This window comes from Neovison vison, chromosome 5, assembly GCF_020171115.1.
Source record: "Neovison vison isolate M4711 chromosome 5, ASM_NN_V1, whole genome shotgun sequence".
NCBI lineage: Eukaryota > Metazoa > Chordata > Mammalia > Carnivora > Mustelidae > Neogale > Neogale vison.
The window spans coordinates 88,831,832-88,859,762 of record NC_058095.1 but is presented as its reverse complement, the minus strand read 5'-3'; the positions used below and the strand labels follow the sequence as shown (position 1 = coordinate 88,859,762).

General features: G+C 43.1%; 1 protein-coding gene across 1 annotated transcript in view; it reads right to left on the bottom strand.

Moving 5' to 3' along the window:
• ATP8A2 (ATPase phospholipid transporting 8A2) overlaps positions 1-27,931 on the bottom strand; it is a 617,557-nt gene that overhangs the window by 6,459 nt on the left and 583,167 nt on the right. The window contains exon 36 of the mRNA XM_044249456.1: positions 5,563-5,654. Coding sequence (XP_044105391.1) covers positions 5,563-5,654 — 92 coding nt within the window. The remainder of the gene's footprint in view (positions 1-5,562; positions 5,655-27,931) is intronic.

The window sequence follows — 27,931 nt, the reverse complement described above, 5'->3', positions numbered from 1 at the left end:
TGTGGACGTAAGGGAAAAGATCACAAGCTAAAGCCAAGGGGCCCCAGGAAGACTGGTTCTCATAATCAGTTGCAGTAATAAGAAAAATACTAGCAGCAGCCGCCAACAAGGACCGAAGGCTATGTGTATGGGGCCTGTTCGATGTACTATGGAGAAGCAGCTCATTCATGCCTCCCAGCAGCCCCTGAGGCAGGGGAGAGTATTCTTCCCATTTCACAGATGGGGAAACTGAGGCATGGGGTGATTTCCACCCCCCTCGCCCTTCTCCCATGAGTCACCCAATGTCATAGACCTAGTGAGTGTTAGTGCTGGGAGCCAAACCCGGGCAGTGCTCCTGCAGGACCCACACTCTTCCTGCATCTCCAGTTCTAGAGAGAGGTTCAGCATTCAGAAGCCCAAAGTAGGGCCCTCCTTCCTAACGGGTCCTTCCCACTGAAGAAGCATTCATAAGATTCTCTCTGCTGGCGAAACTTTCTGGATCAGGACCCTGGAAAAGTCCCACAGCTGATTAGACCTTCTGACCCAAAGATAACAACAGTGAAATGTCTGGCAAGGATGACTCCCATCCATGTGTATATATGACTTGTCAACTGACGTGTTCGTTCACGGTCACGTTCTTTGAAGGGGAAAAATAAATCAGACACTGTGCCCATGTACCACCTCCTGGATTGCTAAACATTTTACTCAGATCCTTGGCTTACAAAGGGAAGTTTCTGAACTATTAAGACATAGAGCAGCAGCATATCTGGTGGGGACAGGGAAGAAGGAGCTCTGACAGAGGATGCTCAGGGTGACTTTGGACTTTGCATGTGCTTGTAAACCAGAGTCTCTGGCCATGGGCTGGCATCCCGGCTCTCCTGGCCACCGCCTGAGGAAACCCGAGGGCTCAGGAGGGCCCCCTGGGAAGTGAGGGCTTGTCTGCACAGGTGGCCCTGGGAGGCAACTAAGGACAGGGCTGGAGAGCAGGGGGACTGGGAGCAAAGGCAGAACCTGTGAAGGATGAGGACAGACAGGAGTCTTCCTGTAGAGATCTCCACCTACTGGCTCACCTCCATCTCTAACCAAACCAAATCTACCAACCAAAACCTTCACTGTGTGGCAGCCGGCAGCCATGGTGAGCCCCATCTGGCTGCCTCTGCAAGGGGGCGGTGTCCCTGGGCTGCAGTGCAGGAATAGGCCTGGAGAGGACAGCCCTGGGGGTGCTGGGTGCAGGGCACTTGAACTTCCTCCTCAGGGCTTTCCACACAAGGAGCCCTCAGAGGCTTCACGGGATCTGAGGAGGAGTTGCCTTTTCTCTCTTCCGTTCTCTGAGAACTTTTAGATTTCCCCTGATGAGTTGCTTGATCAGTGAGGCCAGGGAGCCGTCCTTTGTCTGGCTGCTGCGGGCCAGCTCCCTCCCTCGCCTGTGCTATGGTGGATCCTCTAGGACAAGGTGGTCCTAGTGCAGCTTTCTGACTGCAGTCCAAGACCAGACGCCTTTCCTTGGGATGTGTCAAAGCAGAATCTAGCAAACAACACTGTCTCCTCCAGTCCCAAGGCTATGTTCTGTGGTCAGTATGGATCATTTTTATTCTCTGATCTTTAAAGGGAACATTTTTAGTAAGTATCTTATATTTTCCTGTGAGGGCCACGCAGTGGTCGTCTGTGGCCTGCCATGCCTCCCCAACCTGGCATTGGTGGCTCTGATCCCAAGCAGTGGGAGCCCCTTCTAAGTGCTCTCCTTGAGCTGTTCTGGTGGCAGGCAGAAGGCCGAGGATGGCCTTCTCCACCTGCTCTGCTTTCATCTTGGATCCGGGGCCCATGCCCTGAGGCAAGAAGGATGGTTCTAATCCTTGCCCGGCAGTAACTGGTGATAGGACCGTGGGTTCTTTAAGTTTTCTGGGTCTTCTTAGTTTACTATTCTGTGAAATAAAGGGCCTGCACCAGGTCAGGTCCAAGTTCCCTCAGAGCTCCCACCCTCCCAGTGGGTGCCAGGCTTTTAACACAGCTAACAATATCCAGGCACAGAACCCTCTCCTTTGTTCAGGGCCAATTCACACTCAGCACCAATGGAGGAAGCCTCCACCTCCTTACCAGAGAAGAAGGGAACCTGTCACAACAACGCATCCAAACAGAACAGCTGCTACCTGACTTTTTTTGGTGGGCTTCTTGGAGAGGGTTCCTGGCAGAGAGGAAGAAATGAAGGGAACTCCCTGAGACAAAAAAGCAAATATTGTTTGGGAGTGTCCTTTTGGGAAAGGTAGCTGAGCATCTGGAATTATCTACTCCTTGGTCAGGTGGAAGGAACAAAAGGCTTGTCTCACTTACTCTGTTTTTCATTCACATTCTGCTTATGCCTACTGAGGCAGAGACAAAGCTCAGAGCTGTAAGGCATCTGTGGCTTGTATTTGTCTCACTGGCACAGGTCCTTCTGCTGGGATTACTCAGCCACTCCAGACTAGGAAGGGCTTCTGGGTGTCCACTTGAGAGGACCTTCCCAAGCAAATCTCTTCTCTTGGGTTAAGCTGAGACCCAGAGGTCATGACTGCTTGTCCAGCAGTCCCCTTTGGTTGTGTCTACCATCGTGTTTCCAGAATTTGTGCACTAAGACTTTCCTCACTAGACTTTTTTAGCCTCCGCAGAAACTTAAAGTGAACTCCGCAACTCAAGAAGGAAAAGAAGATGGCTTGGTAGGGTTATCCTGGGACAGGGGTGTCTCCTGGTTCAGATACAATATTTTCCTCTCAGAAACCAGGCCTGGTGGGAGTTAGGGCTGTAATCGAAAACATTTTAGTGGGGCAAGAGAGACTATAACCACCCAACTAGCTTCCGCCTGTCTAGTCTACACCCCTCAGCCTGACAAAGATGCACCATCAGGTCACCAGCTTCTGCCTGATGGACACTGAGCCGCCATTTGCATACAAACGGGGAGCTCAGAGGAAGCTTCCAGCTCTTTGCCATTCCCACTTTCATTCATCTTTCAGGAAGTCCTGACAGCCACAAAGTAATGATAGGGGGTCTGGGGAAAGACATTCATGGACCCAACTCCTGAACTTCTCTGGTCTGGCTTCTTAAATGCTCAGCTGCAGCCAGAAACTGGGAGCAGAATGGGGTAAGGTAAAGGAGATGGAAGAGGATGGGAGTGTCTTTGCTGTTTTGTGTTCTCCCAAGAGAACATTTGGTGAAGTCCATAAAACCACGTCATTTTTTTTTTTCATTATTTTGGAATAAAACTCCCCTTAAGTAGCTCTGATAACATCTTCATGAGAGTAGAAGTTTCCTGTCTGGAAAAAGATCCCTAAAAACAACAGAAGTGGGGATGACCATGGGGACCATGAGGACGACAAGGATATGACAGTAGGAAATGCTGATCTCAGTTATAAATACTGTGTGTTGGTATCCTGTAAAGAATTACAAATGCTGCCAAGACGAGCTTCCCTTCCAGTTTCCTGGGAAGACAGGCCCAAGACAGTGGAGGGACAGACACAGGAGAGATAGCTAGGCAGAGGCTGAGAGAAGAACGCAGAACTTCTCACAGGCCGGGAGTACTTCTGGCCTTTCTAGTTCTTGACAGAACGTTTGGTTATCAAATCAGTTTCTTACTATTGCTGGGTGTTTTTAAAATGTGGTGTGATCTTAAAGGCTTTTTAAATTTCTTAGACTTGTTCATTCTGACTTTCTTTTGTTCTTCAAAATCCCAAATTAAGAAAATTTTTTTAATAGTTGTTTTAAGACATTTTATGACGCTTCCATAAAAGTTCTTACATGGTCTTTGATCTCAATATATGTATCTTACGTATTCTTCCTAGAGTTATTCTGAAATAATTATTAGGGAAGCAGCAGGACTCCTTGGCATGAACTCCCCAGTTTACAGAACCAGTCCCATTTTCTCTGTGTTAGAGAGAAGGTGCTTTATATACATTGTCTTAAAGCCTCACAAAGACTCTGTCAGATGTGTATTGTATCTTAAATGCTCAGCTGCAGCCAGAAACTGGGAGCAGAATGGGGTAAGGTAAAGGAGATGGAAGAGGATGGGAGTGTCCTCTTCCCTTTTAGTGTATATTATTATATTTCTTTTTGTCCCCCCCAGTGGAGGAAACAGAAGTTTAGAGAAGTATGTATGTCACCCAAAGTTAGTCAACTAGTGGCAGAAAAGACCCAGTCATATCTCACAGTTACTGGACTCCATATTGGCAGGTACTATTCTAGGCTCTTCATATAAATGATTGAATTTAATCCTCTCCCAAAACCCAGTTCTTACATCATCTCCATTTTACAGATATAGAAACAAGAGGTTAACTTACCTAAGTGCACAAAACCATGACAGAGCTGGAACAGGACCCTGGAGCAGCCCAGCTCCAGAAACAGGGCCCCCCAGACCTCGCTCCCTAAACTAGACCATCAAGCCTCCTGACAGGACCGCTCTCCTGGCTCAGAGAGACCTTGGCTGGGACCCAGCTCACCGGGCCTCGCTGGGCCAGTTACTACATTGACCTAAGCCTCTGCCAGGTGCTCTTGGGGCTGACACCATCCCTGGGATGGGACATGAAGCATGTGGGGCACCACATGGAGTTGGTCTCTGCCATGTTGGTATTCCATGTTGGAAAGTAAGGAGAAGGAGACCATCCCTTTCCTTCCCTCTGTTAGAAAATCTGTGAAGATCTGCTGATGGGTGGAGCTCAACCAAGCATGACACAGACCCCTCCTACCTATACCATGGGTACAAGGATTCTGCACTTCTAAACCATTCTCGTTTCCTTCTGAACACCTCAGGGAGAGAAAGGGAAGCAGGAAACAGTGTTGTTGAAGAGATGTGATGTGCAGGTGCAAGAGAGGGGGCTCTGGAAAAAGAGGTGGGATTCGGAGGGGCAGAAGCAGGGGACAGACAACATGCCAAGAGACCTCACCTTGGGGAAGACAGAGGTAAGCCCCTCCAGAAGGAAACCTGTGCTAACAATGCCCCCCAGCAGGGAGTCAAGTGGCTGAATAGCTGAAAAAGCACCCCCCCACCCCTGTGAGCTCTGCCAGCCATCTCTTTTTGATGGCCTCCTGCCCCCTCCCCTGGGGTCTGGCGCATCCCCTCTGCTCCCCACTTCATCTAGGTCTGGTCCCTTCAGCAGAAACCAGGCCTGGCCTCTGGTGTTAAGTGGGGCACCCAGGCTAGACCCGGGCAGCCTTCCTGGGAAAAGTACACAGAGTTTTTTTTTCCCCTCGGTGATTATCATTGTTTCAATTAGTAAGCTAATTTTAACTAAAACAATGTCTATTGCTATCTTTGGGGGCAATAATCTAACAGTAACATAATTTCAGTCTCAGAACAAAATCTTATTGGGAGGCTGACAGAAGGAACTTGACCACATCAGGATTTTAAGTTTCAGGATTTTGTCATTCAGACATTTGATTGGGTCCCAGGGAATTTTCTACACTCAAGCCAAGCTCACCTCCAGCCACACTCACAAATTCCACTTCCAAATGTGGGGCTCAGGCTGGGCATCGGTTTCCAGCCCTATCAGCACCAGGAGGTTTTCCTGAAACCACCGCCCTGGGGTCAGGCTGAGTGGAATGTGGCCAGGGGCTACTTACGGGGGACACACTGATGGATGGAGCCTCCCCGGAAGAGAGTGGGGGGCGTCTTCCGGCTGAGCCTCTTCAGTAGGCGGTCACGTTCATTCATCCTGCAGGTAGATCAAACGCAGTCAGTCCCAGTTCATGGGAACACCTCTCAAAGGGCCTCACCCGGGGACTCGAGGTTGCAAAAATAAAACAGACAAGGGAAAAGGCTTCCTCGCATCAGGAAAAACGTCCAGGTTGGCAAGCAGCTCTATTATTTACAGTAGATGCTATCTCGACACCTTGAGTGCACCGCTCCTTCTTCTAAAAGGCGCTCTGTTTCCAGTCTATCCTGTACATAACGCCTCTCAACGCTGCCTTCCTCTTAATTGAAGTGCACTACAAGTACCCTTTCATACCAGGCACACCCTTGGCTTTCCAGAACGCTTCTGCAAGCAGTGATCTGTTTCTAGGGTAAATGTCTTAGAGCCTCCGTTCCACCTGCAGCCGCCTCTCCCAGAGCCAATAAACTCTACCAAGGGCGAAAGCCTCCCCCAAGGTCCTTGGGTCCCCAGCAAGAGACTGATTTCTTTCTGCCCAACTTGATTGTTATTTTGAAACAGTGAATATAAAGGTGAGCTTTCTTGGAAGACACAAGGATTAGAAGCTCTCTCCTTGCCTCTCCTGAAATGACTCCCTCCAAGTTTGCCACCACTCTAAGGAAATATGGAGCACAACTGTTGTTTATTCTTCCAAAGCTAAAGGGGGGTGCCTTAAAATTGCCCAGGTAGGCCAGAGGGCTTTGCTTTCTTATCATTACAATGTCACTTTGCTTGCCCCAGAAGATTCCTGGGGCGTAGGAGCTTGCCACTGCCCTCTGACAGGGGCTGAACTGTGTTCCCCCCAAATGCATATATTGAAGTCATATCCCCCAATTACTTGGGAATGCGATTGTATTTGGAGACAGGGTCTTTAAAGTGGTGATTAAGTGAAATGGGGTCATTAGGGTAGGGCTTAATCCAAGGTGACGGGTGTCCTCTTGAGGAGGCGAGATTAGGATACAGACAACCCACAGAAGGAAGTGCATATGAGGATGAAGAAGACAGCCATCAACCAGCCTCCGAAGGACCAAACACTGCCAGCACCTTGATCTGGGATGGCCAGCCTCAGGAAGTGGGGGAAAATAAATCCTTGCTAAGTCACTCAGTCTGTGGTACGTTGCGACAGCGGCCACAGCAGACAAATCCATCCCGATCTGCTGTTTGTGGGAACGTGAGGGCACAGAAGCTGCGGCTGCCTGCTTTCCCAGGCACCTCCCCGCTCCCAGTGTCTGTGGGCCTTGAGCCTGAGGAAGATGGTCTCCTGACCGGAGTCCACTTCACAGTGACCTCAAGGGCCTCAAAAGAAGAATGGGGCCCAAGGTATTCTCAATAGATCTCAGAGCTGAAGTTCATTTTGCTCCTGAGTTTCCAGAAGAGAACATTTTCTGATTATGTTTGTTGAAAGGACAATGTTTAATTCATCACCAATTAAAGGTGAGCCTCAGCTAGCTAAGCTTGGCAAAATGGCTGATGAGGAAAAACACTATCCCTTCACACTGGCTTTCCCTTCTCCCTCATGTCTTTTTCTTCCATGGGCCAAATTAGTCTTACTAGGCCCTGCTGAGCAACTGCCCTGGCCAGTAAGCAGACAGGAGCCAATGAAGGAGGAGGAGTCCGTGAGTGTGCCATCCCACTGGGAGCTCGCTGCCCCCGACAGGCTGGGGCTCCCTGTCCTGGCTACTTTTAGGACAGGGGGAGGTTAATGAAAGGCTGTCCTCTCTGTGTGACCAGAGAGGTCATATGCCTCCATGGAGGGCACTGCCAGGCTCTGCCCAGGGCATATGTGAAGAGGGGGCTCCAAAAGGCTGGGCTCCCAAGGGCAAGCTTTCCAGCCAGGTTGTGGCAAGGGAAAGGCACTTGTTCCCCAGGAACCCGGTGGACGGACTCAGCCTACGCTCTGCTAGCACATCCCTCCTCTGTCCCGGCCATCCCTGTCTTCCACGCTCAGGTCCAAAAGCTCTGTGTGGCAATGGGGCGAATGAGGATGTCACAGGACCACAGAAATGGGAAATCACACACATTGGTCTATCACTGGGCAGGTGAGGAGACTCAGCTGTACCAAATACAAAGGTCATAGGATGTGTTACTGGCATTGTTCCTGCCCCTGCCTCTGCACCGGGAAGATGTCCTTAATTTCCTTGTGAAATGGTATATGCTTCTCTCTTTTTTTATAACAAAACACTCCAAACTCATCGAAACCAGTACAGTGAATGTCCACCAACCTATTCAGCTTTAGCAAATGATAGGTTTACCACTTGACCCCTTGTTTTAGAGGGACCTACTCTGTCCTGCAGCCTTTCCTTCCAGGTGGCAAAGGCTCCACAGAACCAAGGAGACATGTCTTCCTAGAGCCCATGCCTGTCCTCCGGCTCAGGAATCTGGGACACCAGAAGTCCCTGTTGAGCAACATCTTTCCAACCTGGCATCCAAGGCCAGCCTGACTTCCTCACTAGCTCTGTCTTCCTAAGAGCAGACCCTATAGGTGTTGTGCATTCTCCTAGGCCCGTGGGTGGCCAATGGGTGGTTCTTCACGTGGGACATGTATGGACAAGAGTGTCCAAACACATGTGTGCAACTCCCTCCCAGTGTAGGACAGAGCTGGGGTCTGCTAACTCTTCTCCATGCCACCACTTTCTGGCTCCAATCCCAGAGAATCTGGGAATCACAAAGTACCACAGTCTTTTTGAAGGTATATTAATCGAGGTATATGGCTATTTGTCAGCTTGAATTACAACTTTCACATACTCAGACGGGGTACTTGGTCTCCATTTGTACTCTCACACCAAGTCCTGTCCTGATGAGAACCACTTCAAAAAAAATTTTAAGGGTGTGTGTACGTGTGTGTACATATATATATACTTATTTATTTTGTAATCTCCACACCCAGTGTATGGCTTGAACTCACGACCTTGAGGACAAGAGTCCCATGCTCCTCTGACTGAGCCAGAAGGCACCCCTACTTCATATTTTAACAAAACAATAAAATCTCAAATATAAAGTCCCTTACATTCCTCCCATTCTTTTCCCTTCTAGTGTAACAAAGTTAGAAATAATCTCCCATCAGATATTCGTAAATGACACTAAAGAAAAAGGGCTGATATTCAAGATCTATACAGAACTCCTCAAACTCAACACTCAAAAAAAACAGATAATCACATTAAAAAATGGGCAGAAGACATGAACAGACACTTCTCCAGTGAAGGCTACAAATGGCTAACAGACACATGAAAAAATGTTCATCATCATTAGTCCTCATGGAGATTCAAATCAAAACCACATTGAGATACCACTTGACACCAGTTAGAATGGCCAAAATTAACAAGACAGTGAACAAACAAGTAAACCAGTGCTGGAGAGGATGTGGAGAAAGGGGAACCCTCTTATACAGTTGTTGGCAATGCAAGTTGGTGCAGACACTTTGGAAAACAGTGTGGAGATTCCTCAAGAAAAATAAAATAAAATAACAAAAAGGAAATAATCTCCCATCTCTATGTCATACTTTTGTTTTACATATATATGCAACACAACTAATAATTAATCATTTTCTAACATATGTCTAAGTAGTGTCATTTATTTTATACTTCTCATGTATCACACTTTTCTTTGCTCCTTCTTTGTTTCTTCTTTCTTATATTCTGTTTAATTATCTACTCATTTAGAGGACTAGTTCTTCATGGGTAATCTGTCTTTTTCCTTCTAGACGCTTTTAGAATTACTCTGTCTTTAGTGTTCTGCAGTTTGGTTGCAACACTTAGGTGTAGATTTGATTTTATATCCTGCTTAGCTGCTCAGAGTTGGAAAGCCAGTATAACTCAAAAGTTTATCCTCCTGTGTGGAAAACACTTTGAATACTGCCTGTCCCCAATTCTCTGGTTTTCTTATTTGGGGCTTCTGTTATATATAATTCTATCTCCCACATCCCAACATCTCTAGATTTTCTATTTCCTTTTTTCCTTTGTCTTTATCTAAACTATTATTTAGCTGACTGGCATGCTTTAAGTTAGTATCCTTTTCATGTTTATCTTCCAGACCCACCTGTTCTTACATATTGTTTAACTCTTGCTTTTTGATTTCAGTGTCTTCTTTATTCAGTATTTTACAGATTCTTTCAGATATTCCTTGCATCTTCCATTCTTAGGGAGATGGAAGGGACTACTAACTGTCTTCCGTATTCCATGACGCTCCTTCACTATGGTTTATTTATGGTGTGTGCTATAGTTACTCTTCAGAATGATTTTCTTTTGCCTACACCAGGATCCTATGGGATACATCCATTTTTGTATTATCTTAGCTTAGTTCCTATAGCATTGGGAATAGTCTAAAATTGGAACTCATACATAAGCATAGGCTTCCAGTTTCTAGTTGGTAATTCTTTCCTCTGCATTGCTGCTTTGTCAGACTTGTGAGTAAAATGTTTCTAGTTTCTGTTTCACTAAAATAGCAGCTGAACCAAATTTGCAGCTTTGTGTATAGGGTTCTCTTCTATCTCACATGGGACTGAGGTTTTATCTCTCCTCTCTCTGCATTAATCTCTGAACCATCAGTCCCTGGGTCTCTTATGTGGTCTGATGTCCCTTCTTCAGCTTCATCTCCCTCTTAGCCTCCTGACTTTTGTGTCTCTTCATTTTTAGCACCTAGGTTTCTGTGTGCTTCTTTTGAACTTGATTACATATTAAAAGCTTTCATTTGTTCTTATTTCACTGAGCATTTATATGAATTTGTAAAAGTTCTGAGTCAGCTTAGTCTACCATATTGACTTAATGTTTTTGGTGAACAATTTATATTTCCCTGACCCAACTACTGGAAAACATTATGGCTACAAAACAAAGTCATAGAACTGTTCCTTCTCAAGTCTTGCCATTCTTAGAAACAATCTTTTCTGGAGACCCTTAAAAATAGCAACATGTCTGACAAAGCTTTGGGTAATGAAAAGGATCCTAGAGCTTATAAAACACTCTAGTGGTGATGTTTGTGCCACTGGCTTCTCTATGTGTTCCAATGTTGAAAATGTAAAGGAATATTATTTTCCCAATTTCCCTATTTCTTCTCTGTGGAAGAAAAAAGAGCATTATGAATGAATATAATTAACATTTCTCATGAACAGATAATCTTGAAAAAGCTCAAGATAGAAAGGGGTGGTAATGATATTTGTCCTTCATATATTGTGGCATCTACATATGTTTTAGAGGTATCTACTCACAAAGACACAGGAAAAAAGGTGAAGGAAACACAACCAAGTATTTGGTTAATTTTGAATAATAAGAAGAGAAAAAAGGAGTACAAATTAGCACAGGGGAGGACAATTTAAATCTGTGAGATTTGGGTTTTAAAAAAGGAGAGAGAATCCTCAAGAAAATACTGGCAAACTGAATTCAGCCACATAATAAAAGGATTAAGCACCATGACCAAATAGGATTTATCCCAGGAATGCAAGGATGGTTCCACATATAGAAATCAATCAATGTAATATACCACACATTAACAGAATGAAGGAAAACCACCACATGATCATCTCAATTGATGCAGAAAAACCATTTGACAAAATCCAGCACTCTTCCATGATAAAAATACTCAGCAAACAAAGGATAGAAGGGAAATTCCTCAACACAGCACAGGTCATCTATGAAAGACCCAGGGTTAACATCATACTCAGTGGTGAAAGACTGAAAGCTATGTCTCTACAATCAGGAGGAAAACAAAGGATGTCTGCTTTCACCACTTCTATTTGACAAACTTGTTGGAAGTTTTAATCAAAGCATAACTGCTTTTATCTAACAACAAAATTCTAATAGTCTTTTTTGCAAAAATGGAAAAATTTGTCTTAAGATTCATAGGGAACTACAAGGGAACCCCTAATTGCAAAATAATTTTGGAAAAAAAAATAAAGTTATAGAACTCATATTTCCTGATTTTGAAACTTAATACAAAGCTAATAATAATATAAAGCTAATAATAATATAAAGTAAGAAGAACAGTGTGACATTGGCATAAATCAATGTAATGTAATTAAGAGCCTAGAAATAAACCTAAATATATCTATGGTCAATTGATTTTTGGTTAGTTTACCAAAATCATTTTATGAGGAAAGAATAGTCTGTTCAGCAAATGATGTTCGGAACAACTGGATTTCCAAATCAAAAGACTGAAGTTGGGACCTTACCTCAATCACATATAAAAATTAACTAAATATGGACAAAAGATTTAAGCATAAGAGTTGAAACTATATAAATCTTAGAAGAAAACAAAGGAGTTATTTAATCTTTATAAATTTGGATTTGGCAATGGTTTCAGAAATATGACACCCAAAGCACAAGCAACAAAAGAAAAAATAAACTGGATCTCAGAAAAATGAAATACTTCTGCTTAACAAAGGACATCCTCAAGAAAGTAGAAAGGTAACAACCATGAAATGAGAGAAAGTATTTGCAAATCACATAACTGATAAGGACTTAGTATCCAGAGTATATCAATAATCCTCAATACTTAACAACAAAATAAACAACCCAGTTCAAAAATGGGCAAATGACTTAAATAGACATTTATCCAAAGAATAAATATAATGGCCAACAAGCACATGAAAAGACATTCCACACCATTAGTCATTAGGGAAATACAAATCAAAACCACAAAGAGACAACCCTTAACATCTACTAGAATGGCTATAATTCAAAAACAAACAAACAAAAAAAACCAGAAAGTAACAAATGTGGGAGAGGATGTGGGGATCTTGGAAGCCCAGCACATTCCTGGAGGTAGAGATGTGACTCCTGACTTCTGGGTTGTTGCGTTCAAGCCCCATGATGGGTGTAGAGATTATCTAAAGTAGTAAGTTTCACCCTATGTGAATTTTACCACAATTTAAACAAAAGAAAACTCAATTAAACAGAAAGGAGAGGGAATGGGTCCTGAATGGAAGTCAGTTCCCGCCCATAGCCTGAACTGTTACTAATGATGTCATCATCACATTTTACTTCCCTAATGGTGGGTGATGCTGGAGTTAATGTGCTTTCTTTGATTGCATCCTATCCTAGCTGAAGCACACACGCTGACTGTGACTTACAGATAGGAAAGGTATATGTAACATACATTCACCAATTGTATGTGCACTCCCGGTGCCTCCCCAGTAATGATGGTGAAGATCAATGTCATACAACTCCATACAAGCAGGCTCTACTTAGAAGCTGACACATCCTAGAGGTGGGGGTGTGCTCCTGTTTCAAAAATAATGAGCAGTTTAGGAAGGAGCAGGGAGCTAAGATGCATTACGTTGGCGAACAATAAACTCATGTCCACATTTCTATCAGGAGGCTATTCCTGCAAAAACCACACGTACATAACTGCCAAAGAGCAGGGACGTAGAGGATACAGCAAATAATTGCAAATGTGTTTTTAGATCTTGTCAGTAGTTACAGCTGCTAGGAATCACAGCTGAAATACAAAGCCAAAAACAAATTGGTATTTTTAGAAACTTATTTTTCAATTACTGCTGGACCATATTCAAAGCATAAATCTGACAGGTTCTTCAAGAAAAAAAGCTAGTCCAAAGTTCCTTTTTTTTTTTTTTTGGTAAGGCTAAACATCTACCAAACTATTAGACTACTGAAATTCTAACCTACTTTTAAGGCTCCCTAGAAAATGAGATTTCAGAGCCTCAACTGGTAACTTATTTTACGCCTTATAATCTGAACATCAAAAACTGAGAAGCTTGTATGCTCAAGTGCATTCCAGACCTACCTAGGCCTTTGTAGGATCAAAAGCCTTGCCTTAGTTAAACAGACTAATGTAATGAGGGAAAATAACAAGAATAAAAACAAAATAGGTTTTCTAGCCTAAGATTCCAATAAGATAGGAGTTATGACCCTAGAGCTAGGAGTCCTTCATGAATTCTGTTCCATTAGATGGTAGTAAATTATTTTCCTTTTCCCTTCCTGCCAATCCACACACTCTTAAAACCTGATTTCCTTTCATTCAGCAATTATGCTGCACCTATGACGTGTGAGACCCAGTGCTGTTCCTGCCCTTATGAAGCTCACAGTCTCTGAGGTGATCTCGCGGTGTAGACACATATCATGGCAAAGCTGACGAGTGCCACAGTGGAGATTACATGGGCCATAAAAGTGGTAAAACTGAGGGGTGAAAACTCAGGAGAAAGCTCAGGAAGGCTTCAGGAAGAATCCACACTAAAGCTGCATCCTGAACCATGGATGACTCCTTATTGGTCATCCAGATGGAAACACAGAACAACAGGTTTAGTGAGAAAGACAATGAGTCCAGTTTTGGATGTGAGGCTTCAAGTTGCCTCTGAGACATTCAGAAAGGCCACAGGATATTGGAGTCTAGAGAGGTCCCAGCCAGAGATGTCACTTTGGATTCTTCAGCTTGTGGAGATCCACAGAGACCAGGGAGGGTGGGGAGACACTGTGAGGCGTGATTCCTCGAAACACCAACATGTCCTCTGAGGCTTCAGCCAGAGGGTCTGTTCTTTCAGGGACCAAGTCATACTGTCTTTGCATTCTTCACAGCCCCCATCCTGGGCTGAGAACCTAGGACGTGCTTACATGCATAAAATTGCATTTGTGCTCTATATTTGATGATTTAGTTGTCTTATTCTGTTTTATTCTCATGTGTCTCCACAGCCTGATTCTGCCATCATTTGTCTCTGCATCTGTCCCAGCAATGCCCAACACTGGGCTAGGGTAGAGTGGGCTTTCTAATAGCAGCCAAGATGAATTCCTCTCTATTATTCTTTACAGATGACAGAATAGTCCAATTGTCTGCTAGAGGAGGAAAGTCCCCCTCCAAATTCTAGAAGAGACTGTGAGAAACTAAACCTAACAAAACAACTCCATGGCCTCTACAGGCATACGATACTATATTTTGTTAAGAATTCAGATGACATGGAACAGTTGAAAGACAGTCTGGTTGAGGACTCAAGGTTAACTAATTTAATAAAAATTCCATTAAAAAATAAAAGGATAGATCCCTCCTGTCCTCCCTGGTCTAAAGTCTCCTCTGACCACCACAAATGGGAACTGGAGGGAAGAAAGGCTTATACTAGCAAGGTGCTTATGTTCTTCCGTCCAAAGTCTTGGAAAGGGGGTAAGGGGTAAGCGGACTGTTCTGGGTGTTGGAAGAAATGTCATTCTCTTACAATGTGGATTAGGTAATTTCCTATCAAAAAGACAAGTTTGTCCTCCAAGGATTTGTAGTGCCAAATTAAGCAGTGAATTTGCAAGAGGAAACAGCAGATCTGCAGCCTCAAGATAAATGGAATCTGTCTGTCGATAACCACCCTGGGTCAGAACACAGGTGATGCACAAAGCCAACCCTGTTGATGGACAGAACTGCCCAGAAAGGGCAGAAAGGCCCAGGAAGCCTTTAACAAAAAAAGAGGGGCAGCTGACATTGAAAAGATTTAAAGGCAAAAACAGATAACATGTGATCCTTTTCCAATGTGTCTGCTAGTAGGAGTGATAACTTAAATAAACCAATGCAGAGGGAGGAAAGTTCAAGAAGAAACAGAAACTAGCAGCTGGCAACCACATTGTCCTTTCACTTGAATGTTTCACTTGAAACAGCATCTTGGATGAAATTGGTAAAAATGGCTTCTCCTGAAAATTAGTACTGCATTACCATATCCCACTGACTTTTAAAAAAAGTTAAAAAAAACCAAAAACCCATATTTGAAAGACATTTCTGTCCAGAGAGACTTCTGCTTTTAGGAAGATGGAATAGATGTATTTCCTCTGTTCCTTTTGCTAAGTACAGCTGACAACCCTGGACATTATATATAAAACCAACAAAGAAAGACACTAAAAAATAGAGAGGAGAAGGAACCTCAGAGCATGAGAAATCTCGTTTTCTTTTGGCCTCACAGATCCCAGACTTGAAGCTGAAAAGCCTGGCAACCCAGAAATGCCACTGGGTGCAACCAAAAAAGCCCAGAAAGAAGTCTGTTTTCTCTAGCCAAAGGAACAGGAAAGTGCAGCCTAGAAAGACAGAAAACTTTTAGGCCATAATCACCCAATGCCACCCTAACACCTCACGGGGCGGAAAAGAAAAAACAACCGTGGCTCCACTTCCACTGATGCTAGCAAAGACCAAGTGGTGAGCCTAGACTTCCACCCTTATGAGGGTGCTACAAGGCAACTTATCCCTACTGGGATGGTGACAGAGGAGGCCAAGTGGGGACCTGGGATTTGTATCCTTGCCAGATGATAATGAGGTCTCTGGCCCCCTGTTGTGTCTGCAGGGATAACATGGGAAGAGTGATCTTCTGCCCCCCCCCCCCCCCCCCCGCACTCAGCAAAAGAAGGCATTCCTTTTCCTCCTCCTTTGTGTGGTATCAGAAGAGGCCTAATAGGGAATCAGGACTTTTGTTACTGCCCAGTAGTAACGAGGGACTAACCTGGCCCCTCCCCTGTGTCTCACCTACCTATTTCTAGAGTGTCTGTGGAGATCGTGTGTACAGCAGGAACTCCCATCCCCACCTAGCAGACTTCAGTGGAGGTTGATTAGGGTATCTGGATGACTTCTACTTAGCAGGATCCAGAGTCAGCTCTTGCGTGGACAACACGTAAGATGACCACGTTTCATTTGAAAGTGACTTGTCATAAAAATAACCAGGAAGATGTCCAAATGAATGAAAAAAACCCAACTGATGTCAACACCAAGATGACAGAGAAGGTGGTATCATCTGACAAAGTTATTAAAGCAGTCATGATTAAAAAATGCTTCAATGTGCAGTTAGGAATATGCTTAAAACAAATGAAAACAAAAGAAGCACGCCTCAAAAAAGAAACAAGATATTAAGAAGAGCCAGTTGTAAATTTTAGAACTCAAAAATACAATAACAAATGAAAAGCTTGGTTGATGGGCTCAATAGCAGGATGGAGAGGAAAGAAGAAACGATTAGTAAAAGCAGGAAGAGAGAAAGTAGCAATAACTGAGTCTAAACAACAGACAAAATAGACTAAGGAAAAAACTAACAGAGACTGAGAAACCTGTGAGAATAAAAGAAGATATAACATTCATGTCTTCAAAGTCCCAGAAGGAGAGGAGAAAGAAAAACCACTCAAAGAAATAAAGGCTGATAACTTCCCAAATTGGTGAGAGACATAAACCTAGAGATTCAAGAATCTGCATAAATTCTAAATGTGATAAACCCAAAGAAATCCAGCCCGAGGTAGATTATAATTAAATTTCTGGAAACTAAAGACAAAGAAAAGACCTCCGCAGTCAAAGATAAATGATACTTTACCTATAGGGAAAACCAATTGGAATGACAGTGGATTTCTCATCAGAAACTATTGAGGCCAGAAGTGGCATAATATTTTTTCAAGTCCTGAAAGAAAAGAACTGTCCACTCAGTGGGAATATCTTTCTGGAATGAAGAAATCAAGAGATTTTCAAATGGAAGGAACTAACAGAATTTGTGACCATCAGAACTACCTTACAAGAATAGCTAACAGAAGATATAGAAACAAAAAGGAAATGATAAAAGAAAGAATTGTGGAAGGGACATCAGGAAGAAACAAAGGACATGGTAAGCAAAAATATGAGTACATACTATAGGCTTTTCCTTTCCTCTTGAAGTTTCCAAATTATAGTTGACTAAGTTAAAGCAAAAATTATACACTGTCTGATGTGGTTCTAAATGTATATAGAGAAAATAGTTAAGAAAATTTCAGAAAAGTATATTATATCTGGGGGTGGGTAAAGAAATGTAAAAGGAGGTAAGGTTTCTGTACTTCACTCAGACTGGTAAAATAATAATACTAGTAGACTATCAAACACATGAAAAAATGTTCATCATCACTAGCCATCAGGGAGATTAAAATTAAAACCACATTGAGATACCACTACATCAGTTAGAATGGCCAAAATTAACAAGACAGGAAACAACATGTGTTGGAGGGGATGTGGAGAAAGGGGAACCCTCTTACACTGTTGGTGGGAATGCAAGTTGATGCAGCCACTTTGGAGAACAATGTGGAGATTCCTCAAGAAATTAAAAATAGAGCTTCCCTATGACCCTGCAATTGCACCACTGGGTATTTACCCCAAAGATACAGAGGTAGTGAAAAGAAGGGCCATCTGGACCCCAATGTTTATAGCAGCAATGGCCACGGTCGCCGAACTGTGGAAAGAACCAAGATGCCCTTCAACGGACGAATGGATAAGGAAGATGTGGTCCATATACACTATGGAGTATTATGCCTCCATCAGAAAGGATGAATACCCAACTTTTGTAGCAACATGGATGGGACTGGAAGAGATTATGCTGAGTGAAATAAGTCAAGCAGAGGGAGTCAATTATCATATGGTTTCACTTATTTGTGGAGCATAACAAATAGCACGGGGGACATGGGGAGTTAGAGAGGAGAAGGGAGTTGGGGGAAATTGGAAGGGGAGGTGAACCATGAGAGACTATGGACTCTGAAAAACAATCTGAGGGTTTTGAAGGGGTGGGGGGTGGGAGGTTGGGGGAACCAGGTGGTGGGTATTGGTGAGGGCACGGATTGCATGGAGCACTGCGTGTGGTGCAAAAACAATGAATACTGTTACACTGAAAATAAATTTAAAAAATTAAAGAAAATAATAATACCAGTAGACTATGATTAGTTATGTATATACAGTACATAGAACAACAGTTTAAAAAAAAAAGCTATACTGTGAGGCACATTCAAAAATACAATAGGTAAATCAAAATGGAATTCTAAAAAATGTTCAAATAACCCACAAGAAGAAAGGAAAAACAAAACAGAAATGAAAAGCAGAAGAAACAGAAAACAAAAGATAAAATGGAGAATTCTACTGGATCCTATTTGCACTGGAAAATTCTACCAGATATATTTAAAGAAAACACCAGTTCTACACAATCTTTTCCAAAAAATCAAAGAAGGACATTTTCCAATTCATTTATGAAACTGGTATTATCCAGACAGCAAAATGATTTAAAGACATTAACAAAAGAAAAAAAGAAAACCATAGCCAAAACTCCTCATGAATATAGATGCAAAATTTCTGAACAAAATATTAGTAAATGCAATTCAGCAATAGATAGCAATAGCAACACCACATGAACAAGTGGGTTTTATTCTATGGATGCAACACTGGTTTAATATACAAAAATCAATCAATGTAATCCACTGTATTAACAGGCTAAAGAGGGGGGGAAGTACATGATCGTATCAATTGCTACAGTAAAACACTTTCTAAGATTCATGATTTAAAAAACAAAGTAAAAACTCCTAGCAAATTAGGAATAAAGGGGAACTTCCTCAACCTGACAAAGAACATCTATTAAAACCCCACAGCTAACACCACCTTTGTGATGAAAGACTTATCCCCTAAGATAGCAAGTAAGGCAAGATTGTCCATTCCCACCACTCTTTTTCAGCACAGTGCTGAAAGTTACAGCCAGTGCAATATGGAAAGAAAAGGAAATAAAAGCAATATGGATCAGAAAGGAAGTAATAAAAATGTTTCCATTTGCAGATGATGTGATGGTCTAGAAAAATCCCAAGAAATAGAAATATAAATAAGAAAATACCAACACATATATACACAAGCATATAAAACTCCCAGCACTAATAAGTGAGCTTGGCAAGCTTCCATGATATAAGACCAACATACAAAAGTCAGTTGTATTTCTAGGTACTAGCAATGTAACACATGAATCCTGAAATGAAAAACATGATGCAATCTATGATTGCTCAGAAATACAAAATACTTAGTGTAAATCTAACAAAATATACACAGGACTTACACACTGAAAACTACATAATGTCAACAAAAGAAAAATCTAAATAAATAGAGAGACATCATTTTCATGGATTGGGAGACTCAACATAATAAAAATACTAATTCTTTCCAAACTGAAAATATGTTTAATGCAATTCCTATCAAAATCCCAACAAGATGTTTTGTAGGTATAGACAAAATATATAGACAAGATTACTCTAAAAAATAGACAGAAAAGCAAAGGAGCTAGAGTAGGTAAAACAATCTTGAAAAAGAAGAATAAAATGGAACAGATCAAGACCTAGGATATGGTAATCAAGACAGGATGGCATTGGTTGAGGGAAAGACACATAGATTAATAGACTGGACTAGAATAGAGAACTCAGGAAAAATACCACAAAAACCTACTTAGTTTTGGACAAAGGTGTAAAAGCAATTCAATGAAAGATACTCATTTCCACAAATCCTGCAGAGCAACTGTGCATACACAGGGAAAAAGCAGCTCTCTCTATAGGTTTCCATCTTATACAAAAATTAACTCAATATGAGTCACAGACTTAAAGCAAAATAGACAACTACATAACTTAGAGAAAAAACAATCAGACAACATATTTGGGATCTAGGACTATGCAAATAGTTCTTGGGACTTGACACCAAAAGGAAAATCAATAAAGAAAAATTAAATCGGGCTTAAAACCACCCCCCTTTTTTTTTCTGAGAAAGATTCTCTTCCAGAGGCTGAAAGGACAAGCTACAGAGTGGGAGAAAATATTAGTCAACCACCTATTTGACAAAGGACTAATAATCTAGAGTATATAAAGAACTCTCAAAACTCAACAGAAAACAAAACAAAACAACAGCAACAACAACAACAAAAAAAAACCAGGGAATCCAATTAGAAAATGGGCAAAAGACACGAAGAGACATTTCATCAGGAAGGATATAGAGACGGCAAATAAGCACATGAAAAGATGTCAAGCACCATTAGCAATTAGGGAAATGCAAATTACAACCACAATGAGCTATTACTACACACTTACCACAATGGTTAATGTAAAAAAAAAAAATAATGACAACAAATGCTGGTAAGGATGTAGAAGAATTAGATCACTCAAAAATTACTGGTGGAAATATAAAATGGTATGGCCACTCTAAAAAACAGTTTGGCATTTCCTTAAAAAAAAACCCCAAACACGTGAAAACTCAAACCTTGTGAATATACTAAAAACCACTGAACTAGATATTTAAAAAGTTAAAGTCTCTGTATTTGAATTATATGTTAAAAGAAAAAAAAAATTAGATAAACCTGAGCTATGTATAGCCCAAACTACCACCCCACAGAATGGAAAAACAAAACAAAACAAAAATCTACCTAAATATGCAACTACCACAAACCCAGCAGTTGCTCTCCTGCACATTTATCCCAGAGAAATAAGGACTTACGTTCACAGAGGAACCTGTAAACAAATGTTTACAGGAGTTTTACTCATAATAGCCCCAAGCCGAAACCCAGATAGCCTGTAACAGGTGAACTGTCTAACAAAGTGTGGTGCAGCCATACCATGAAATATTACTCAGCGAGAAACAAGAAGAAATCATGCACAATTCGCAGGAACTTGGATGAGTCCCCAGAGAGTTATGCTAAGGGAAGAAAGGTCACTACATGTTGTACGACTCATGGATTAACATTCTTGAAATGATAAAATTACGGAAATAGAGAACAGATTAACAGCTGCCCAGAGCTAAGGCGAGGGCAGAATGTAGACGTGACTATAAAAAGATATGAAGATCCCTGTGGTGACGAAATGTTTCCTGTTTTGACTGCATCAATGTCGATTCCCTGGCCATGATACTGTTCCTATAGTTTTGCAAGAAGTCCCCATGGGGGGAAACGGACTAAAGGTTACATGGGCTCTCTCTGTATTATTTCTTACAACCGCATTTGAAGTTGCAATGATCTCAAAATAAAAAGTTTAAACAAACCTAAAAACGTATCCGTTTCCTTCTATTTTGTGTTCTTTTCCAGTGCGAAGAAATGCTACCTCGCTGGGCTCCTTGAAAGGGGGTGGGAGACTCTCTCATCCATCTCCGGCAGCCGCCTACCCCAGGGAGAGGCCGTCCACCCCAGGCAGAGCCGTCTGACCTCATTAGCAGAGCAGGCGAAGCCCAATTTGAATGACAGCCCCCGCACATATGGAAACCATTACCTCATTTCACGACTTGTAACGAGGTAGTGAGGCTCCCCTTCTACAAGGGTGAGTTCCGTGGTCCAGTCAGAAAGCCTATGAAAAGGTCAGGTCGGAGTCACGGGGCTGTTAGGAACAGATAAATTAGCAGGGCACCTGGCTGACCCAGCGAGGCCTGGGTGAAATGCCTCGTGGTGGGCTGAAAAGCCCCGGGTGTGCCCCAGTGAGGGAGTAGCCGCTCAGGCTCTGTGCGTTTCCTGATGGGGCATTTGGGAAAGGACAAAGCAAAAGAACTCACGGCGGAAGCACCGTTGCTAGTCAGGAAGAGGCGGCTTTCCAGGCTTCAAGTTCTGTGAAAGTTCTATTTCTACCCTTTGGCCCGTGCCATCTCCCTGCTCAAAATCATATGCCGTATGCAGGACCCTGGCTTCCTCTCAAACCCAGTCCCCTACGATGCTTCCCCTCCCTCCCTCCCTCTGCCCCAGCCACACGGCCTTTCTTGTTTCTTGCCATTCCCAGAACATTAAATTGTTTCCCACATCAGGGTCTTTGTGCTTGGCTGTCTCTCTGGGATGTTCTTCCCACGGTAGCTCCCTGCTTCAGGGCAGTCTTCCTCAGAGCATCCACTGTAAACCTCCCTGCCTCCTTACGCCCACCCCTAAACTTTGCTTTAATTTTCTTCATCTCCCTTTTCACTCCAGAGTTTGTGTTTACTTTCAGTGCCCCACTGGAAGGTATGTTCTTGGAGGGTCAGTTCTCTCTCTTTCGTTCACCAAAACCAGTGCCCAGCACAAGGAAGGTGCTGAAGGCTTGTTTGTGGTGGGATTGGAGACATGAAGAATAAAGGCAGGTGAGCCAAAGTACAGAAGCAAAGACAAAGATGAAAAGGGCCAGGCCGCAGGGCCCTTGGTCCTTCTCCTTCCAAAGGCCATGCAGGCCCATCATCATCCTGGGGCGGGGAAGGAGCTGGAGTGACCTGCCAGGATCCCGTCACAAGGAGCTTCTCTGTAAAGAAGAGCGTTTCCTGGGCCACAGAACAACCAAGTCGACATTCTCATTCTGCCAAAGAAGGGTCAACACTCCTCAGACAGACACAGACTGGCTCAGAGTTACTTTCTTGTACAATGGAAATGGTGCATTTCAGCACAGGTCCAAAGTTCACCCTCACATGAAGTCTGAAAACAATGGCCTCATTTAAGGGTGTTATATTAATGAAACAAGGAGGTCCTTAGACGGATGTGGTTTTAATGCCACGGTGGCCTACGTAGGCAAACCAAAGTCTGAGCTTGTAAATACCTCACGGTTATGAAACTGAAACCCAAGGACAACCAATCACAAACACAACTGGGCTTTTGGCGATAGCCAATCCATAATTTCCTTCCTTTGCAGCCGCCTTTTCTCTATGAAGCGCTCTCCCTGAGTTCCTTTCTGTCGGATGCGCTCTTCAAACCACATCTGGTCTGTTGCTTCTGATTCAAACTGATTTTTGCTCAAATAGACTCTTTCAATTTTTAACATGCTTCAGTTTATCTTTTAACAGGGGCAAGTATGTACACGTGGTGAAGGAGAGGAAGACACGCACTTGAGAGGGTGGAAAGAATATTTATAAAAAGGCAATGATGATTTTTAAAGGACTTGGTGCTTATAGATAATAGCTGGAGAGAGCACAGGGGGCTGGGAAAGAACAGAGGGAAATTTAAGCCAGGTATTAAGGACAGTTTTTGAACAATGAAGCCTATTGGGTGAGAGTATAATTAGGAGCTTTATCACGTAAAAGACTGAAAATCATCTGTGACTTGACAGAGCATCTAATTAAGGGAAAGATATAGCAGTAAGGACTTAACAACAGTATTGTAATCAATTAAATTCCTCAAATGTGAACTTGTCTTTATATGTAAAATGATACAAATTTGCCATTTCGAGCTGAAGACCTGGGTGAAGTCTGAAATCATTGAGATTGTTCATGAATGTGAGTTTCTTTTAAAAAAGCAAACTTTCGGGGTGCCTGGGTGGCTCAGTGGGTTAAAGCCTCTGCTCTTAGCTCAGGTCATGATCCCAGGGTCCTGGGATCGAGCCCCACATTGGGCTCTCTGCTCGCTCAGCAGGGAGCCTGCTTCCCACCCGTTCCCCCCACCCCCGCCTCTCTCTGCCTACTTATGATCTCTGTCAAATAAATAAATAAAATCTTTAAAAAAAAAAAAGAAGCAAACTTTCTTGTAGGCCCATGAAGCTGCAAATTAATCACAGTGAAAGTAACCATCTCATACTTTGCTCCTCCTCTCCTAGGACCCCTCCAATACACATAGCATCTGGGGCTCCACAATTGACACTGGGCTTTACAAATTCAAGTAAGAATCCAAACAAACAATTCAGAGTTGGCCCCAGGGTCCCCCTGACTCAATTGTCAAAGTAAGGAAAGGTAAGCTTCAGTACCGATTAACCTCCTAAGCACTAATTAAAGATAATGAGGGATCAAGGTACCTGGCACAGCCTGACCTCTGTGTTCTTCCAGTATTCACAAGAGTCAGATGGCTCGTGTGAGTCTCACAGAGAGGAAAAGCATAAAGTAGAAGCAGGTGGCTGCATCATACGGTCTCCCTGGGAAAAAGGCACAGCCCAACTGGTGGGGAATACAATAAATTCTCTTTATGAGAATTACAGGGCGGAAAATGTGCAGATCTCGGCAGAGGGTCTTTGTTGATAGGACTTCAGACCGTGAGTGAGTCACACCAAGTTTGGCCCAGCCCTTGGAGAGAGCTAGAAACCTTCAACAAATTATCTTTTAAACTAGAACACTTGATTCATGTTTTTGAGGGGTTTGAAGTCCATGCTGGAAGAAGATGGGGCTGTGTGTCAGTAAGATGTTAAAAAGGGGTGAATGAACTCACGATCGTGCGTACTCTGGAGTCTGGCTACTCCACTACCAACACTGGGAAGTATTCTCTCCTACCCTTCTTCTACCTCATCCCATGTGGAACAGTGTGATATTATCACTTAGGTCCTAGGTAGAGCCAGACAAAGCCACTGGAAAAAGTCATCTGTGTGCCTCCGAGCTTCCTTCCCTTTGCCAGTGAATGTGCTGTAACGAGATGTAGCACGGGGCCTAGCCTTCCTACCTGTGTGTGGCTGCCATTCCCTTTACTTGGGAGTCAACGTTTTTTCCCAGCTTCCCATGCAGGCGCTGGAGTCCGGGCTCTTCATTCTCACAGCAGAAATGACATCTGAGGCATGGGACACCAAGGGACAGTTGGCCTACACAGCCCCCTGAGGCTGACACCTACACTGAGTTGGCCAGGGCTGGACATGCAAGGGCTTCAGCTGGGCCCTCCTCAGGCACTAATCTGAGTCAGGGCCCCATTAACTGGCTGAGCTGCTTTGGAGTTGGAGCTAAAATCTCATTTTCCATAATCCTGTATGGAGACTCACAATTCTGTTTCCTGTAGCCAAGTAGCTGGGCTAAGTACCTGAAAGTGTCTCTTGAAAAATGTCTTCTTCATTCAAAAGTAAAAAAAAATTTTAAATTAATCCACATTCTTCAGCAGAAAGTGACTATAAACAGTGGGTTTTTAAATCAGCAATTTCAAGAGAACAAGTGTGCAATAATTGTTCAAGGGAGGCCACACCTGCTGGAAAATTCTATGTGCAACAAGCAGGAACCATACCACAGCTGCCTTTTAAAATTTGTGTGTTGATTGCTAAGGTAAACAGAAAAGGAAAATTAACATGCAGTTATCTGGTGTCCTTTGAAGGCTGTCCAGATTGAGAACCAGACCTGGGCTGCAGAAAGCTGGGAAATGTGACCCCCCCCCCAACTCTATTTGGCTGGTGGCCACGGATGGTCTTGGCAACCCATCGAATCCTCTCTGAGATTCCTCTACAAAGAAGCCTCTTCAGGGTGAACGTGGAGAGGGAGGCAACACCACACAGACGTTGCCAGGGTCTTCTTTCATTACTTTCAAAGCAGGATTTACTGAAAACTGATAGGCACATGGATAGACAAGGTTGAAAGGGCTCTCCAGGGGTCAGGTCCTTGCCTTCTTCCAGGTAGAACAGCTGCTAAAATTGCCTGGCATTTCTGGCAAACCATTTCTTTCCCAAGTACAAAATGAGATGATTGTCCACATCCTTGCTTGCTCATGTTTTCCAGGTTAGAGAAGAGTTTCTCATTGAAAAGGCTCACCCTGATCCCACAGTATGTGGCTGCTCTGACAGGTCTGGCCAGATTACCTTACTCTTGGTTCCTAGCAGTCTGTGGAAAGATTCATGGCAACGATGTAGGGATAGCGTTAGGAAAGATGTGGTAGAAAATAAAACTACATGGGGCACAGGACAGGGAAAACGTGTTTTCCTTCTCTTTCCCAGTAGAAAAAACTTTTGGATTATGATTTTTTTTTAAAGAACGAATTAGATGTTTGCAGTTAATTTTTCATATGTTATTACTTGGCATCTCTCTGGGTCATCCATGAAAATGGTGAAATAGTGAATTAAAACCACAGTTTAGTGTTAGATGGTGTGCTTCCAGAATGGAGAAAGCATAGAGGACAACACTACAGTCTAAGAGAAAGATGCATCTCTGCTCTAGAAATGATGCAATTTTTTTGAGATGAACAACAGTCTTCAAGAGGTTAGTGAATCCCCTAAAAATCGAATGCAAAACAGACACGTAGAGGGACAGGGCATAGCTTTCATCAGAGGATCAGAGGTCTGAAGTGGACATGTTACTATTTCCACCAACATCCACATCTTTCCTCCCCTGCTGAGGAGCACGCCTCGCCAGAGTGACATCGCGTTACCCTAACAATCCCATGTGCATGACTCTGGTAATCCAAACCTAAACTAAGCCCCAGGGCACTTCCCCAACTATAAGGGTTTGCACAGCATGGCCCCTTCCTCTTCCAGAAAGACAGAAACTTGTGAACTGCTTGCTTGGCAGAGGCAATCTCTCCTTCCAACGGTTGTGAACAAGGTTGATGTGGGTGACCTCCCTGGGAATCAGGACAGGGGCTAGATCAGACTTCGTATCAAGTGTTAGAGCAAAGTGAAAATGCAGAAAGAGTCTGGGTCCTGGTGTCATTCCTGGCCAGGGACCCAACCACCATGACTGGACTCCAGCATGAGGTTCAAATTGGACAAGCTTGGATGTCTCATGACCTGAAGGGTGGTTTGAATTAGGTCCTGCCTTATTTGCAGTGGGAAGCAGCCTCTATAGATAGAAGATTTCTTGTTCTAAAACAATTACAAGCCATTGGTCCAAGGACAGACTTTAAGGAATCAAGAGTGTATGCCCAGGAAAGCATCAAGGAGAGAAACGTTAACCTGAAAGAGTATGGAGAGGACAAGATGGGACTTGGCTATTCATTCTTGGCCTTGTGGCCTTGAGATACATCTTGTGGTTATTAGTTGGAGTACAGTTTTTGGATATAATTCGTAATAGCAATCTAGGTTTTACCATCTTTTTCATTCTTGTAACCAGCATATGTTATTTATAGCTGGTATGTTATAGGACAAGTAACATCTATGTTATATAAACAGCTACCCATTAGGTGTTGTCTGAGAAATTGCATTTCCCATGTCAGCAGGGCTAGGAAGTCCCTGGGGCTGGATGTCAGCCTGGGGGGTGGGGGGGTGGACATTACCCTAAATTTGCATATTTGCTTGCTTGGTGCTTATCTGTCAGGCAGTTAGTAACCTAGAAGTTTCCTCTTCTCCTCAAAAAGAGTGTGAAACCACTATAAGAGAGCCTTCTTGTAACCCAAGTTGTTCTAGAGCAGGGGAGTGAACATGCACATCCTGACACAGCCCCATACGACAGAGGAATTCTGGGCACAGCTTTACCTCGTTTTTGTACAAACTGTAGAGACATTGATGAAGAAAGGCCAAGTGGCCCTTTTTAATATTCTCTACTCATGAGATCTCGTTCAATAGCTACTTCTAATTAGTGAGGCTTTTAATGGCTCCCTGTGGCTCAGAGAATAAAACGGCAACCTCATCGTGGGTCACATGATTTGGTTCTTACCTACTTGTCCAACGTAACCTTTCACCACCATGCTGGACTCCCGGCCCCTCATACTGAAACTTTTCATTGTGTTAGGAGTACTCTGCAGAGTTATTCTCTGCAGCCAGAATCCCCTTCCCCTGCTTTACTCCCTGTGAACAAATTCTAATTTGCACTGGGCTCTCCCCTCCTGACAATCTCTCCATCATTCTCTTAAAGCACTTTGCACACTGTATTCCCATTCTCTATCTGCTCATCTACATCATCACTTTACTCTTCTCCTATTTCTTCATCACCTATTATGATCTCTGGCAAAATGCAAGGCTCAGTACATGCTCTTGCCTGAATTAGCATCAGCACACAGGATGACAACT